At 41.3% G+C, this 17,029-nt stretch overlaps 1 protein-coding gene across 1 annotated transcript; it reads right to left on the bottom strand.

Annotated features, from left to right (window-relative positions):
- Positions 1 to 3,122: 3,122 nt before the first annotated feature.
- Positions 3,123 to 10,699, bottom strand: CCNB1 (cyclin B1). The gene is made up of 9 exons (XM_037529977.2): positions 10,469 to 10,699; positions 9,705 to 9,875; positions 9,447 to 9,611; positions 7,166 to 7,348; positions 5,626 to 5,784; positions 5,202 to 5,438; positions 4,786 to 4,926; positions 4,030 to 4,140; positions 3,123 to 3,875 (listed from the first exon to the last, which is right to left on the bottom strand). The coding sequence occupies exons 1-9, from the start codon at positions 10,487 to 10,489 to the stop codon at positions 3,768 to 3,770; spliced, it is 1,296 nt and encodes a 431-aa protein (XP_037385874.1). The 5' UTR covers positions 10,490 to 10,699; the 3' UTR covers positions 3,123 to 3,767.
- Positions 10,700 to 17,029: the final 6,330 nt, after the last annotated feature.

Raw genomic sequence — 17,029 nt, 5'->3', positions numbered from 1 at the left:
GTTGCCTGAGAAAAAGATTAATTATGACAACCAAAATTGACAAAAGAGTTCAGAAACAAAGTATCTGAGAAGAATGTATACTAATTGGGTTTTTATTACTAAAATACAGAAAATTTTTTAAACTAGAAAATAAGAGTTGAAGCATATACACATCTCAGGGTGTGAAACTACTAAAATTAATTTTTTTAAACAAATGGCAAATCAATGAAATTTAAGATGTTTCTTACTACCTTTTTGTAATTGACTTTTAACTTCAATGAATTGTACTCAGAATGTGGGTAAGTATTCTTTGAAATTTGTTGAGAATATTCTAGAATTTAGTACATGTACAATTTTTGCCAATATTTCATGTATCATTAAGTATGAATCTGAATTGTGTGCACACTTCCATTATGTTCATTAAATATTTTGTTTTAAAAAATCCAAAGGAAAGCAAATGGTGAGAATGTAGAAGCTAAAACTATAAAGATAAAAATAGCCCCCAAAACTGATTGTTTTAGAGCATGAATAAAAGAACCGCTGTGCAAGCCTGATCACTAAATAAATTATTTGATATCCAGAACAAAAATGAAGCTGTAATACAGTAGAGATGAATTATAGCATGAATTAGATCTACAGTGAACCAAAAAATTCTAAAACAGATTTTTTTCTATGAATAGGGGAGAAAATCCCTAAATATCACAAAAACCATAGAAAATTACAATTTTAAGAAGTCCCAGGACAAATGACCTTGTAGTTTAACTTAATTGGTTTTCAATGTATAAAGATTTCAAATTATAAGACACGAAGATGAAAACCTTCATCCACCTTAAAACTTAAAAATTGGCCAAAACCAGAAAAACACTATCAACAAAAACTGTGCCCATTTCCTACATGTGCAAGTTTTCTAAATGAAACATTAGCATATTCAATCTATATACCATGAGGAGCTACTTACTCCACTCTAAAAAAACCTCTAATGTGGAATATTATCAGATTAAAAACAGAAGGACCATGAAATCACAACCTTTAAATGAGGGCCTCCTTGGTTGCGCAAAGGGTTAAGACACAACCTATGAAGCTGTCCGCAGCCTCTGAAGCATAAGCTGGATCCCCCAGAGAGCCAGGCGGAACCCACATGGAGCAGCAGACCTCTCCTGACTTGCTGGCTGCTCCACTCAGCAGTTACATTGGTCAATCTGCCTGTTCTGTTCCCCACTCCGTCTCTGGTGAATTCTCTCACCCCCCAACACCTCTGGCCTGTAACCCAGCTTTGTATGCATAAATCAATCAATCTTAAAAAAAAAAAGTAAATGAAATTCCATAGCTTTGCTATTTAACAATGCCGAACAATATGGAAAAATAGCTAAAATACAGATCACTTAGACTAATAGCAAAAATAATGGTCAATGTACTAAAGAAATAACAGCTCAGAGGGCCTCCCTGGTGTCACAAGGGTTAAAGTCTCAGTGTTATCAATCTATTGCCAGCCACTGTGACATGTGTTGCCTGCTGTTCCCCTCAACAGAGTATTTCAGTAGATCTGATGCCCATTGATGTTTCAGATTATTTGGAAAAGGATGCTTTTAGAGGCAGCTCTCCTCCAAGGCTGCCTGCTGGGAACTATGCAGGCCTCTCTTTTAACGAACTTGTCACTTTCATGTGGTATTGGTGTAAATGGATAAGAATCTTACCTTATACCCCCATCAAATGTACTGAGAATTTTAGATATAAATAGGAAAAACCTAGAATTTAGATGTTTATGGCTAAAGTTCACGTTAAAATTGAAAAGAAGCAAAGAACTACAATAAGTAGATTTGATAATATAAACACTTAAAATGCAAATATAAAAAGATAACAAAGTCAAAGGACAAATTACAAAATAGGAATGGTTAATGTGTTGGTAAGTCAACAATTTATTCAAATAGCCATCAAAAGTATTAACTAAAACAGCAAATAAATTAGGCAATTCTTGGCCAAATTCACAGAAATTCAAGAAAATGACTACCTTAAGTTCTGGCAAAGATGCAGAGAAAATTTAGCACTTTTGTATATTGTTTTGTTATCTGCTAGTAGTACCTGCTGAAACTTTGGAGAAAATGTAACCATCAACAGGGAAATGGTGGAATGCTTTAATAGTATATCCATACCATGAAATGTAATACCCAAACACATACACATTGACATGAACCACTAAGTATACAGAATACCATTTTTTTTTAAAAAGATTTATTTACACAAGCACTAGGTACAGTCAGAAGCGCGGGAGGGTGAGAGTATTCACCAGAGCCAGAGTGGGGAGCAGAACAGGCAGAAATATGAAATACACTGCTGAGGCGAGCAGCCGGCATGGCAGGAGAGATCTGACATGCCATGTGGGACCCTCGCCTTTGGCACGGGATCTCACCGGCGCTGCAGAGGTTGCTGGCAGCTTCGCAGCCCAGCGCTCAATTGATGAGCCACCAGGGAGGCCCTGGAATACCATTTTTTTATATCTCTGTAGCAATTTATATGCATGTCTGTTTATAGAAGGCCTGGAAGGATACATTAAACAATTGATATCCTTTCTAGTGTGCAGGTTGACAAAGTTATGAGTGGCAAACAAACTTTTAGATACTTTTGCATTTGTTTTGAGGATTTTTTTAAAGATTTATGTATGCCTACAAGAACCAGGGTACAGGCCAGATGTGCAAGAGGGTGATTCACCAGAGACAGAGCAGGGAACAGAACAGGCAGATTGACTGAAATATACTGCTGAGGGGAACAGCGGGTGAGACAGGAGAGGTCTGCCGCACCATCTGGGTATCTCTGCGGCCAGCTGGGATCAAACCCATGCTGCAGAGGTTGCTTCACAGTGCTGTGCTCAACCACCTGTGCGACCAGGGGAGGCCCCATTTTATTTTCTTTTTTTTTTTTTTTTTTTTTTAGAGGCAAGCTTTATTTATTTATTTATTAACACAAGCACTGGGCACAGTCAGAAGCGCGGGAGGGTGAGAGAATTCACCAGAGCCAGAGCGGGGAGCAGAGCAGGCAGAAGGACCGAAGGACACTGCTGAGGGGAGCAGCGGGCGGCAGGAGAGGTCTGCGCGCCATGCGGGACCCTCCTCCGGTGGCCGGGGAGCAGCCGGGGATCGAACCGGCGCTGCAGAGGCTGCGGGCAGCTTCACAACCCAGCGCTCAACCACTGCGCCACCGGGGAGGCCCTATTTTATTTTCTTAACCAACAAAAAGTTAACTAAGTTTTGAATATAGAATTTTTTTCTAGTGAAAAAGTTGGTAATAGCTAAAGGTGAAAATTAGTGGCAACAACGCATTTGGAATTATGGCAGCAAGCACCAAGAGAAATGAAACAGGCAGCATTAGGGATCAAGTGGTAGACATTTACTAAGTAGAACTAAGCAGCAGATTCTCCAAAATGACTGGGCTAATAGGCAATATGCCCTATGGGAATAAGTGTTTTTAGTGTGTTCACCTCAATCATTAATACCAAGATACATACAACAAGAAACAAGAGCCAAATACATAAGCAACAGTTATATACATTTGTTGCATTCCCAGGTAAACTGAAAGCATTTTTTAGATCCCCCCACCATACCTTTAAGATAACTTTTAGATTTATTCTAGAGTAGGAAGTAGCCATGAGTAAAGGTATAGGTAAAAAGGACCACAAACTTTATTAAAAGTAAATGAACATAATATGTACAGATAGCACATGGTGCCAATTTTATTTGCAGATATAGTACTCCCAAGTCAAGTTAACATATAGTACTCCCAAGTCAAGTCACAAGTTACACTTTTGCTACAGCTTTAGCTAAATCTTGAACTATTACAGAATTCAACTGTGCCAGAGTGCTGACTTTGGCATGCTTAGATGTCGCATACTTGTTCTTAATTGTCTGAAAGAGAAAGGCATACTAATTAATGGAAAAAAAACATAAGATCTAATTATATTCACTTAAAATATCAACTTAATAATATACGCATTTGCAGGCAAAAGCCAATTATTTTCACCTTTTCCAACATTCTACAGTACACAGCTGACTGACTTACCATGTGCTTTGTAAGTCCACGATTCACCATGACTATATTCTTAGCCAGGTGCTGCATCACAGGAAGAAGGGATTCTTCAGTGTATGACAGGTAGTGTTGTAGAGTTGGTGTCTAAAAACAAACGTTAATGTTAAAAATGCTCCTTAACAATAGTTTTCATAAAATTCCTCGATGTTATTCAATAGGGTAGGGAGCTAAATTATGGATGACTCACTATAATTCAACTTCAAGACAAATTGAACTTAAGACTCCCTTCTATCCCAGGTCCTCTTTTTTCCTTGTTTCTCTGGATCCCCTGCTTAAACCTATTATAAACTAATGCTCAAACCTAATTGCACTATAGTAATTGCTCATTTGTCTACCCCAAAGCTAGAATCTTAAGTTACCTGAGGCAAACTCTCTCATTCAGTTTCATGCCTCAGTAGCACACGATAGGTAAGAGAATTGGTTAAACCCATGAATATGAATGAACTTCTAAAGATGTTATTTGAGTAATACGGGTGTCTCCAACTATGAGGACTAGCAGTTGCTGTTTTCTCAAAGCAGTATTCAAAGATGAAATTAGGTAATCAAATATAAACACTTTATGCTGAAAGACATCACAATTAAGATACCATTTTTAATCATTCACTGGCTAGATTCCATATTTAGGAGACATTTAAATTGTAATTTAATGAAAAAAAGTTCTGTAATCAGGCAAACACATTTTATAATGTAAAAGCTTATGGTGACCTATTCCTGTGTGACAGAGCTTACCCATTCACCATTGTCAAGAATTTTCAGAGCTAAGCAAAAAGCTCCTGCTGCAATTTGAGAAGGAGGAAAGTGCACCATATCGTAATCCAACATAGTTAATTCCATCAGGTATTTGGCCAAAGTATGTTGCTCAACATCAACCTGGAAGAAAATCCGCAGGTCACTGAGCTACTTTCAGAAAATTCCTTATTGGCAATAAGCAGTATAGTATGCCTATATTTAAACAAATGTTTGACTACTAACTCTCTAATGCAATTCCCCATGGGAAGACTTAAAAATAATATTAATATGCAACTTGACTAAAAACAACAATTATTTTTATACTTCCTCATGTGGTTAGCTAGTTAAATTTGATTGGTTTGGCCAGCAGTATTCCTTAAATGTACCATACCGAAAGTTTCTCAAGAAATCTATACCTCTCCAATCTTAGAAGCTCTCCGAAGGAAGTGCAGAGGCAGAGGGCGACCCAAGCCAAAATTTAAAGCTCTTAAAATCTTCATTTCCATCTGTCTAATTTGGTGCTTAGTGTAAGTGTTGTCAGTCACAAAGGCAAAATCTCCAATTTCTGGAGGGTACATTTCTTCGTATTTGCTTGCTATAAACATGGCAGTAACACCAACCAGCTGCAGCATCTTCTTGGGTACACAATTATTCTGCAATGTAAATTTCAATTGTACGAGAATAAGTAATATGTATTTGATAAAGCATACATAAGAGCACTGAAGGAGGGGGGAAGGCACTTCCATAGCAAAATCTCAATTTATGATACCCTATCCTCTAAGACAGATTTTCAGCTAGGACCCTAGAAGTGAGAATCATCAATTACTGAATTATGCTCACCTGCATGAACCGATCAATAATGGAAACAGTCATGTACATAGTCTCCTGCAGCAACCTGAATTTCATCTGAACCTGTACCAGCCAGTCAATTAGGATGGCTCTCATGTTTCCAGTGACTTCACGACCTAGTAGGTATTTTGGTCTAATGGCTTGCTCCTCCTGCAAAAGAAATGTTGATTATTCTTTGCAGCAAGACTCCATGTCACATTTCTGACCAGAAATAACAGTCCCTACACAATAGCTCTGCAGCATTTATGATCAACCAATTGTTAAATCCATACATATTCCTATGTTCACTACAAACAGCTTCATCACTGAGGAGAAAAAGAAAGCAAGCATTAAACAGAACAGTGTGACAGGTGTTTCATATTGGCAGAACTCACCAGAGCTCCTGCTGGCACACACCCTATTTCCACTTGCTCCAATAAAGACACCTTATGATCATCTCAAATCTTTTCAGTTAAGACTCTAAGCCCAAACCCTGTGGTTTTATGAAGCAGAGAAAACAGCAGCAGCCGCCAGACATCCTTGCCACATTCCTGCTCCAAGGTACAAATCCTAAAAACACCATAGCTAAGAACCATTAAGGACCAGCACATACATACACTCTTCTGAAGTTAGAACACAAATTTAAAAAAGCACCAGAAAGGGAGTGAAACCCTAAGCTGACTAGTGCTGCTAGCAAGAAGTCTGATTTGCAGGATAATCCTATAGAAAAATGAAGATGCCTGAAAGAACCAGGCAAGACACTGAAGATGTTAACTGATAATGCTGAGGTATGAATGCATTATAAACAAACAATTGGGTAAATTTGATAATAACTACATAGTTTGTTGTTAGCTTCTAGTAAATTTCAGAAATGGGATTAAATGGAAGAAAACCAACACCTTACGTTTTGAGTGTTCTCTAAGACACAAGGAATTATTCCCTTGATGTCACAGAGAAATCATCCATATTGACCCACAATGCCTTGTGATGGAGGTGAATATAATTTTTCAGCATTTTCTCCACTACTATCTACCTCCTGGGTATTATCCTCCTTAAACCCAAACTGTGGTGGATATAAACACATCATTCAATCTGTGGACTTTCTATTAGAAAGAGCCATGGTAGTACCATCTCTCACTTTGAAAGCTTATTTGGAGGTTCTAACAGGGGAGCACAACTACTATATACCCTTAACTGAAGAAGGGTCCTCTCTATTCAGGGAAGGTAATTCTCTTCTACCGAGCTCTTAGCTTTGAGAGGGACACACATGGAGTGGTGAGGAAGGGGACACCCACCCAATCAACCCTGGATATCAATGGGGTGACAGATGTCGCAGCCAGATGGCTCTCACATCCCCGAATCTCACTTTGAATGTTCCCTTTACTAAAGGACAAAGACTTTACTATTTGTCATGTGACTTTGTTTTTGGTAATCAATTTAAAAGTGGAAAGCTGCTCATGTCCTACTTGAATTATAAACTGTGAATGGAAAATATTCTTAGTAACGCCAGATGCAGTTTAGACAAAAACAAGACTCAAGCAGTAACACTGACCTCAAGTTGTCTCAGATAAGCATAGATATCTTTCACATATTCACTACAAAGGTTTGGATCAGCTCCATCTTCTGCATCCACATCATTTACTGCAAGAATTACATCAGAGAAAGCCTGACACAGATACTCTTCTGCAGGGGCACATCCAGATGTTTCCATTGGACTTGGAGAGGGAGTATCAACCTTGAAAACAGAGCGATATCTCAAAACAACAGTAAAGTGGAATGTTCACTGTAGTTTGGAAGTGAAGATGAGATCAATGATACCAACTCAAGAGACTATCTGCTGAAAAGACCACAAAGGAAAAGTACCTTCTTGTCCAATTTATTTTATTTCTCTTCAGGAAATGATTAATATGAAAGTGAAATGTCAACTTAAAGTGAGCCAGTTTGAATTCAACAGAACCGAAGCACTCACAGATAAAAAACGAAGCAAATACATTTCTATTCAAGCTGTTCTAAAGGAAACGCTAGGTAATGAATCTGTCAGCATCATGTAAATTTAATTCAATTGAATGAAAGTCAGTCTTTAGTCTTTATTTCAAAGTATGTACTTCTCACCGCTCAGGAAAACATAAGTTCTGTCCTGATTTCTAAACACTGACTTATTTATTTTTTAAATATTTATACAAGAACTGGGGTACAGGCCAGATGCGCGGGCAGTTGAGAGGATTCACCTGAGACAGAGTGGGGGACAGAACAGGCAGAGTGATGACGCCATGTGGGACCCTTGCTGGCTGGCCGGGATCAAACTGGTGCTATAGAGGCTGCAGGCAGCTTCACAGTGTGGCGCTCAACCACCTGCGCCACCAGGGGAGGCCCTAAACACTGACTTTGTTATCATTCATTATATCCTGCAAGATGCTCCCTTTACCTTAATGTTCAAACATTTTCTGAACATCTTCAAGTCAAGCTCTATGCCAGGCACTGGCTTTATGGTGTCCTCAAGGGGCCTTGCATTTAAAAGAGATAATAAATGAAGTAAGGCCATTAATTCTAGAAACAATGGCAGGTATGCATGAAGTTAAAGTTTTAGTAGTTGATGATTGAGCTGTTTTAAAGGATGAAAAGATTATTAGCTAAACATAAGAGAAGGTGGGGATAATGGCATTCTGAATAAAAGGGGATACAAAGGCAAGAATTAGTATAGGGCTTTTTAGGGAAATCTCAGGTAGTTTGATATGGCTGATTAAAGACTGCACGTAGTACAGGTTTCATGAGTTATGTCCAGGTCAATGCTAAACACCAGCTTCAAATCTCTTATCCTTATGTAAAAAATCCTTACGTATCTTTGTTCTTGAGTGAATGACTTTTATAACCAGTTTTAACAAAACTATTAAAATTAGAGGTTCAGAATACATGTCATTCCAATTTTAGCAAAATAGCCTCTTCCAGATGACCTGTTTTTCCTTCACAGGGTTAAATACACTTGTATACCTGATATTTAATAAAAAGTAGTGTTTTGAGGCTGTTAAGTCATCTCACCTGCTGTTAGAAGAGCTACATTTCCTTTCTCCTTTTACATCTTCATATTTTCCAATATTATAGGTTTACTATTCAGTGGTCACGTTAGAGTTAAAAACTCAAAGAGAACAAACTGTTTCAGTTAAATTCTAGGTAGAGATAGCTTATACCAAAGACAACTAAATCTTTATTTAAAGCAGTTACTAATCAACACCATTAGACAAAGGGGACAAATTAAAAGCATAGGTTCCAAAGTCAGACAACTTGGGTTTGAAACAATGTACCACTTATTAGATACGTGACTTTAGAAAAAATACTTCTCTAAGCCATTATCTAAAAGGTGGAGGAATAATACTAGCTAAAAAGAGTGTATATAAGGGCTCCCTGGTGGCGCAAGGGGTTAAGAAGCAACCTATGATGCTCTCTCCAGCACTGCAACACAAGTTCGAACCCCAGCCAGGGAGCTACCCACATGGTGCAGACCTCTCCTGACTCGCCTTCTGCTCCCCTCAGCAGTGTATTTCAGTCAATCTGCCTGTTATGTTCCCCACTCTGTCTCTGGTGAATCCTCTCACCTCCCCAGCTCCTCTGGCCTATACCCCAGTTCTTGTATGCATAAATAAAGAAATCTTTAAAAAAAAAAAAGTGTCTGTAAATACCATGGGATTTAATGCAGGTAAAAGTGCTGGGCAGTGCCTGCCGCATGGCAAAGCAAACAATGTTCTATTATTACTATTTATTCAAATGTTATTCTATGCATCAAAGAAATGATGGAAGGAAATAGTTATAATAGCCTCTAAAAGGATAAATAAATTTACCAAAATAGGCTCAGGAGAAAGTTTTTCTTCTTTAACAGGCTCAGATTCCAGTTCAGGATGAGGCTCAGATTCCGGCTCTGGTTCCACCACAGGCACAGGTGCCTTTTCCAGAGGTTTTGGTAGTTTTTTAGCCATCATTTTCCCAGCCGCTAAAGTTTTTGCTTCCTGTAGATGAAAGGGAGAATGGAATGTTTCTCCATGAAGGGTCACTGTTGACAGTGAACGCTTAAAGACAAGTTGGCTCAGGATGATAATTACCTTTTTCAGAGGCATTTTGCCCTGGGGCTGTTCACTGACTTTGTTTCCGATATCTCCAAGGGCTGTTCTTGGCCTCAGCCCGGGTTTGGAAGCTGCAGCAGAGGCCACAGGCACACGCTTTGCGCCTGCCATACTAATCTTCGCCTTATTTTCACCATTAATTTTCGTGTTCTGAAATAAGCAAGACCATTTTGAGAGCTGACCCAGCAAGGCTAGAGTAAGCCAAGGGTTAATTGTGGCGAGGTAAGGGAGGCCCCCGGGAGGAAAGCCAGCAGTAAAGGAATTCCCAGGGGAAACCCCCCCCCCCGACCTTCGCCGCGGCAGTGCCAGTCAGTTTTATCCCATTTGCCAGCATGAGATTGCCAGATTAGTCCCCGCCGGCCCTAAAATACCACGCATTTGCATTTGAAAGGAAATCGAAAAAGCCTTCAATTGCTGGCACCTTCTTTCAGGGAAGGGAGTCACGCAGCCGGTAGCTTCCCCCTGGCCCTCCATCACCTTTTTAAAAAGGTTTCCCGTCGTCCATCCACCTCCCGCCCCCCGCAACATTTATCCCAGGCCGGTGCAGCTCGTTCCCACCTTCCTCCGTTCCCCAAATTCCCTCACCATGGAAGAGCCCCCACCCCCAACCTCACCCCCAAATCGCCTCCCCGGGTCGCTCCAACCCCGGGTCGGGGGGAGGGCGACTACAGCAGGCGAAACAGGGCAAGAGAACACGCAGCGAGCGGGGAAGGCCGCGCTGCCCACGGCCCGCGGCAGCTCACCCTGGTGACCCGCAGCGCCATGGCTTCCTCTCCCCGGGCAGCAGCTCAGCGGCGAGAACAGAGCGGGAGCCCCAGAGCAGCCCAGGACCTGCACCCACAGATCAACAGCCGTTCCTCCGCAGCACGCCGGGAGCAGCCGCCTCGCCTTAGGTTTAAACCCCGAACCGCTCCCTCCTTATTGGCCTGTTCGTGGCACTCGCTCCCTTCCCATTGGCGGCTGCCGGTTCCTCGGAGAATGCGTTTCCAGGGCGATCCCGCGACGACATTCGAGAGGGGGCGGGGCAGAGCGAGGCTGCTCCGCGCGACGCGGGGCCGGGACGTCACGTGACCTAACTCTGCGCCTGCGCTCTCTGGACCGCTGCGGGGGCCCCCGGGAGAGGCGCCGCCCAGCTGGACCCGCCCGGAGAGCGCTTCGCCTGAGCCTGAGAACCGGGTGGCCCCGGGAAGGTGACAGTGAAGCAGCTGCAGTTTGCGATGCGTTTATGCTGGGTGGCTGTGAAGTTGTTATGAATGTAGTCTTGCCTTTTGTTAGGCCTCTCCACGGCGGTATTTGATATATGTAAGAGCCTTTGATATACTTTTCAAAAGCACCTGGGATGGAGGAATTGAAGTTCAGAGAAACTTTGGGTATCCTTCCAGGATCCCAGGTTAGACAGAGGTTGTGCGTTTTCATCTGTGAGGTTTCTACAACAGCAATTGTTTTAAGAATTATTGCCAGCTTCCTAACCTGTCAGATCCGTAAACCAAATTGCTTCCCCAAGTCAGTCCTTTCGTTTTAGCTTTTTATTTGAAAATAATTTCAGACTGATGAAAGTTGCAATCAAAAATATTACAAGGAACATACATATACGCTTAACCCAGATTCACCTATCCTTACATTTTGGTTCTTTTGGTTTTTATCATTTATTACATCAGTCTCTCTCAACTATACACAATTCCCCCCCCCCTCATTTGAGAGTAAATTATATAGGGTTAGAGAGATAGATTTTGACTCTTTATCTCTCAATTCTTCTGTGTTTCCTAAGAAAGATAGTCCCTTACATAATCACAGTATAGTTATCAACTTTATAAATCTATTTTGTTAAAACTTTTTGTTTTTAAGATTTATTTATACAAGAACTGGGGTACAGGCCAGATGTGCAGGAGGGTGAGTGGATTCACCAGAGACACAGTGGGGAACAGAACAGACAGACTGACTGAAATACGCTGCTGAGGGGAGCAGCCAGTGAGACAGGAGAGGTCTGCAGTGCCATGTGGGATTCTCACCAGCCAGCGTGGATGGAATAGGCACTGCAGAGGCTGCGCTCAACCGCCTGCGCCACAAGGGAGGCCCTATTTTGTTAAAACTTTTTTTAAAAAAAGATTTATGCATACAAGAACTGGGGTACAGGCCAGAGGTGGGGCCTATGTGTGAGAGGATTCACCGGAGATAGAGTGGGGCACAGAACAGGCAGATCTACTGAAATACACTGCTGGCGGGAGCAGTGGGCAAGACAGGAGAGGTCTGCTGCACCATGTGGGTAGCTCCCTGGCCGGGGATTGAACTTGTGCTGCAGTGGCTGTAGATAGCTTTATAGATTGCGTCTTAACCCCTTGAGCCACCAGGGAGGCCCCTTGTTAAAACTTTTTTTTTTTTTTAAGAATCTGGGTTGCAGCAAATACTGTTTTTTTTTTTTTTTAATTAATTAATTAATTTATTTATACAAGCACTGGGTACAGTCAGAAGCGGAGGAGGGTGAGAGAATTCACCAGAGCCAGAGCGGGGAGCAGAGCAGGCAGAAGGACCGAAGTGCACTGCTGAGGGGAGCATCGGGCCTCAGGAGAGGTCTGCACGCCATGTGGGACCCTCGCCCTGTGGCCGGGGATCCAACCAGTGCTGCAGGTGCTGCGGGCAGCTTCGCAACCCAGTGCTCAACCCCTGCGCCACGGGGAGGCCCCCTTGATAAAACTTTTTTATTTGACCTACTTTATATTCCGGTTTTGTCAGTTGACCTAACACTGTGCTTTATAGCACTTTCCCTCCTCCAGTACATGATCCAATCTCAGGACAGATGTTACATTTGTTTATCCTGTCTATTTAGCCTCCTTTAATCTGGAATGGTTCCCAGTTTGTCTTTTATCACACTGATGTTTGGAACCCTTTCTACTATTTAAAAAATAGAATTTTCTTATTTTTGTTTGTTTGATGGTTCTTATGATTTAAATCGTAATGTATGATTTCTTGTGATTGAAATGGAGGTTATGCATTCCTAGCTGTTACATCTTTTTCTTGTGCATCAAATCTGCAAATACTTGATAGTTGTCTGCCATAAGTAAGCTTAATTTTATCACTTGGTTTAGAGTTGCATGGTTTCTCTACTTTTTTTTTTTAAAGATTTATTTATTTATTTTTTTGTACAATAGCTGGGATACAGGCCAGAGGCGCGGAAGGGTGAGAGGATTCACCAGAGACAGAGTGGGGAGCAGAATAGGTAGACAGACAGAAAGCACTGCTGAGGGGAGCAGCGGGAGTGACAGGAGAGGTCTGCCGGGCCATGTGGGAATCTCCCTGGCCGGCCGGGAATCGAACCTGCACTGCAGAGGCTATGGACAGCTTCACAGTGCTGCGCTTAAACTGCTGCGCCACCGGGAGGCCTCTCTGCTTTTTTTTAGCTATTATTTTTTTCTAGCAACTAATACATTCTCTTGGGGAGACACTTTAAGAACAAGTTTCACATCATATTTTCCCCTAGGTTCCAATGTACTCATTGCAGCATTAGCTTAGAAGCTGTTGAAATTGTTTAATTGCCATGGCTTTATCTAGTTAATAAAAAGTCACAAGTTTTGATTGACCCTAGGATGACAGGCCTTTATGAGACCTAATTGCAGATCCCTTTCTGACCATTGAGCACTGGAACTTCTTTATTTATTTATTTATTTATTTATTTATTTATTTAATAGAGGCATGTTTTTTATTTATTTGTTTGTTTGTTTGTTTGTTTTGTTTATACATGCACTGGGTACAGTCAGAAGACTGGGAGGGTGAGAGAATTCACCAGAGCAGAGCGGGGAGCAGAGCAGGCAGAAGGACCGAGGTACACTGCTGAGGGGAGCAGCGGGCGGCAGGAGAGGTCTGCGCGCCATGTGGGACCCTCCTCTGGTGGCCGGGGAGCAGCCAGGGATCGAACCGGCGCCGCAGAGGCCGCGGGCAGCTTCGCAACCCAGCGCTCAACCGCTGCGCCACCGGGGAGGCCCTGGAACTTCTTTTAAGCCAATAGTTCTCTGGAGTGTTTTGTCCCATGGAGACATTTGGCAATGTCTAGAGACACTTTTGTTTATCACAACTGGGAGGATGCTGCTGGTATCTAGTGTGTAAAGATCAGAAATGCTGCTAAACATCCTATAATGCATTGGTCAGTCCATCCTCTCTCCCCAACCCTACCACAAAGAATTGTAAATAGTTAATAGTACAATAGTGCCAAGCTTGAAAAATTTTGCCAACTATGTCTATACTTATGGACTCATTTCTATTGAAAATGCAACCTATACTTAATTAGCCTAAGTGTCACAGATCATATCCTTTCTTCAAAAATGCTTAAAAACGTATGATTTTTCTCCTCACCAGTATTCCCTCTCCTGGCCAAGTTTATTTTTTTTTAAGATTTATTTATTTATGCATATAGGAACTGGGGTACAGGTCAGAGGTGCAGGGAGGTGAGAGGATTAACCAGGGACAGAGGGGGGAACAGAACAGGCAGACTGACTGAAATATACTGCTGAGGGGAGCAGCAGACAAGACAGGAGAGGTCTGCTGTATCTCCTGGCCAAGTTTATAGTATCAATTACCTAGCAGAGATTGTTCTAAGTGCTAGAGCTACAACTCTGAACAAACAACTCTGAACAAACAGATGAGATCCCTGCTGTCATAAAGTTTATATTCCAGTAGGAGAGAGCAGACTAAACAAGTAAATGTATAAATAAAATGAGTAAAAATCAGATATTTTTAGGTTCTAAACAGGGAATGAAAAGAAAGTGACTTGGTAAGTACTTGGTGATCAGAGATGGTCTGAGAAGGTGACATTTAAGCTGAGGCTTTAATGACAAGAAAGAGAATATTCCAAATAAGGGGAAAAGCCTGTGATAATCCAATGATAGAAATGATCTTGTCAGGTCTTCAAAAAAAAAAAAAAAAAAACGCCAGTGTGGCTGTAGTATAGAGAGGGAGGAATAGAGGGAGATTAAAGAGCTAGGAAAGAGAAAGATTGTGTAAGTCCTTGGAAACCAAGATAAGGAGTCTGGGTCATAATAAGGCCAGTGAAAGCCTTTGGAGAGTTTTAAGGCAAGGTGTAGCATGCTTGTATCTTTAAAAAAGATTACCTTAGTAACGTGGAGAGAATATATACATATAGATTGCAGAAGAGAAGCAAGGGGAACCACTTTTGCCTGGGAGCCCAGGCAAAAGATGATGTCTAGGATGGAAAAAATTATTTTCAATTTTTAATTCTGTCCAACCAACAGCCAAATAACATAGAATGAAGGCATTCTTTTTATTTTATTATATTTAAGGCATTTTATTTTTACAAAGTCAAAAAGGGATGAGTTCAGATTGTATTTTGAGGTAGAGATGCTGGGTATTGATGGCTTGAATGCTTGGAATGACAGAAAGGAATCTAGGATGAATCCTAGGTTTTGACTTGAATAATAAAACAGAAGACTAAGAGAGGAGTAGTTTTTAATGGGTAGCAGGGCTTGGGTAGTAGATAAAAATTCTGCTACCTTTGGATTATTTAGAGATATACAAGAGGAGAGGTCTCCTAAGAGAGGTCAGCAAAAAAACTAAAGTTTCCTTTTGCTCTAAATAGTATGATGCAGATGAGGTCATCTAGAAAAGGAATGTAAAGAAGAGTAGAAGTCCAGGAGCAAGACCCAGGGCTCTTCATATTTAAAGATTAAACAAAGTGGGAAAAATCAGTTAAGAAAATTGTGCAAGAACACCAGAGAGATAGGAGGCCAAATTGTGATGACTCAAGAGACAAGCAGGGCTTCCCCTGGTGGTGCAGGTGCTTGAGCGCAGCGCTGTGAAGCTGTCAGCAGCCTCTGCAGAGCTGGTTCGATGCCGGCTGGCCGGCGAGAATCCCACATGGCGGCAGACCTCTCCTGTCTCGCCCGCTGCTCAGCAGTGTATGTTCAGTCAGCCTGCCTGTTCTGTTCCCGGCTCTGTCTCTGTGAATCCTCTTACCCTCCCGCGCATCTGGCTTGTACCCGGGTTCTTGTATGCATGAATAAATAAATCTTTTTTTTTTAAAAAAGCAGTATTTTACACAGGGAATACTGTTTTAACATGGCAGATTGAATATACACATTTTTTTTTTCCAGAAGATAATTATTAATTTAATTTTTTTTTAAATAATAAATTTTATTTTTATATTCCCCATACAATTGCAGCCCCCCATTCTGGCCCCAATCCCTCCCCTCCCGCCCCCGCCCCCCAAAAAAGTGTCTCTAGTTCATAGTTTTTTGTTGATTTTGATTTTCACTTTCTTATAGTTATTCATTTTCCTGGTCCCTTATTTAAGTTTTCTAGAGTCCTGCTATGAGTGAGACCATCCGGTATTTTTCTTTTTCTTTCTGGCTTATTTCGCTGAGCATGATCCCTTCCAGCGCCATCCATGTTGCTGCAAATTGCATGTGCTTATCTTTTTTGAATGCTGAGTAATATTCCATGGTATATATGTACCACATCTTCTTGATCCAGTCATCTATTTTTGGGCATTTGGGTTGTTTCCAAAGCTTAGCTATTGTAAACAATGCTGCTATAAACATAAGGGTGCAGGTGCTCTTTGGAATTGATGTTTCTGTGTCCTTTGGGTAAATACCTAGGAGTGGAGTTGCTGGATCATATGGAAGCTCTATGTTTAGTAGGTCAAGAAATCTCCACACAGCTCTCCATAGTGGCTGGACCAGTTTGCACTCCCACCAACAGTGCAGAAGAGTTCCTTTTTCTCCACACCCTCGCCAACATTTGTTGTTGCTAGTTTTTTTAATATGTGCCATTCTCACTGGTGTAAGATGGTATCTCATGGTAGTTTTGATTTGCATTTCCCTGATGACAAGTGATGTTGAACATTTTTTCATATGCCTGTTGGCCATTTGCATTTCCTCTTCAGAGAAGTTTCTTTTTAGCTCTTCTGCCCTGAATATACACATTTCTGTTTCATCTTTCTTTAAGACTGTAAAAGGATTTTTAAAAAAGCATAAACTCTCAAGGATGGGAGAAGAGATAATAATGACACCAATTTAGAAGCAGGAAAGCTTCTAAAGTATCAGACCAAGAAAACTGAAATCTAAGCTGGCAGTGAAAAGCCAAGATGCAAACTAATTCATGTTATAGACGCCAGCAAGTCTCAGGAATTGGAGGCACCAGCAGCCTGTGATGTTTCTGACAGTGGTGGTATAGGTGAAGCTGAAAAGAGTTGGTTGATACCCTACACAGTTGACATTGTAGCTGCTTCTTGGTCCTGGCAGATGACTGGAGATTTTTTTTTCTGGAGAGCCAAACTAAAGGAACTCTGAGTTTCAAAG

The sequence above is a fragment of the Talpa occidentalis genome, unplaced genomic scaffold, assembly GCF_014898055.3.
Source record: "Talpa occidentalis isolate TD23 unplaced genomic scaffold, MPIMG_talOcc4v2.1 talOcc4.6, whole genome shotgun sequence".
Lineage (NCBI taxonomy): Eukaryota > Metazoa > Chordata > Mammalia > Eulipotyphla > Talpidae > Talpa > Talpa occidentalis.
This window is presented reverse-complemented; position numbering and strand designations above follow the sequence as displayed.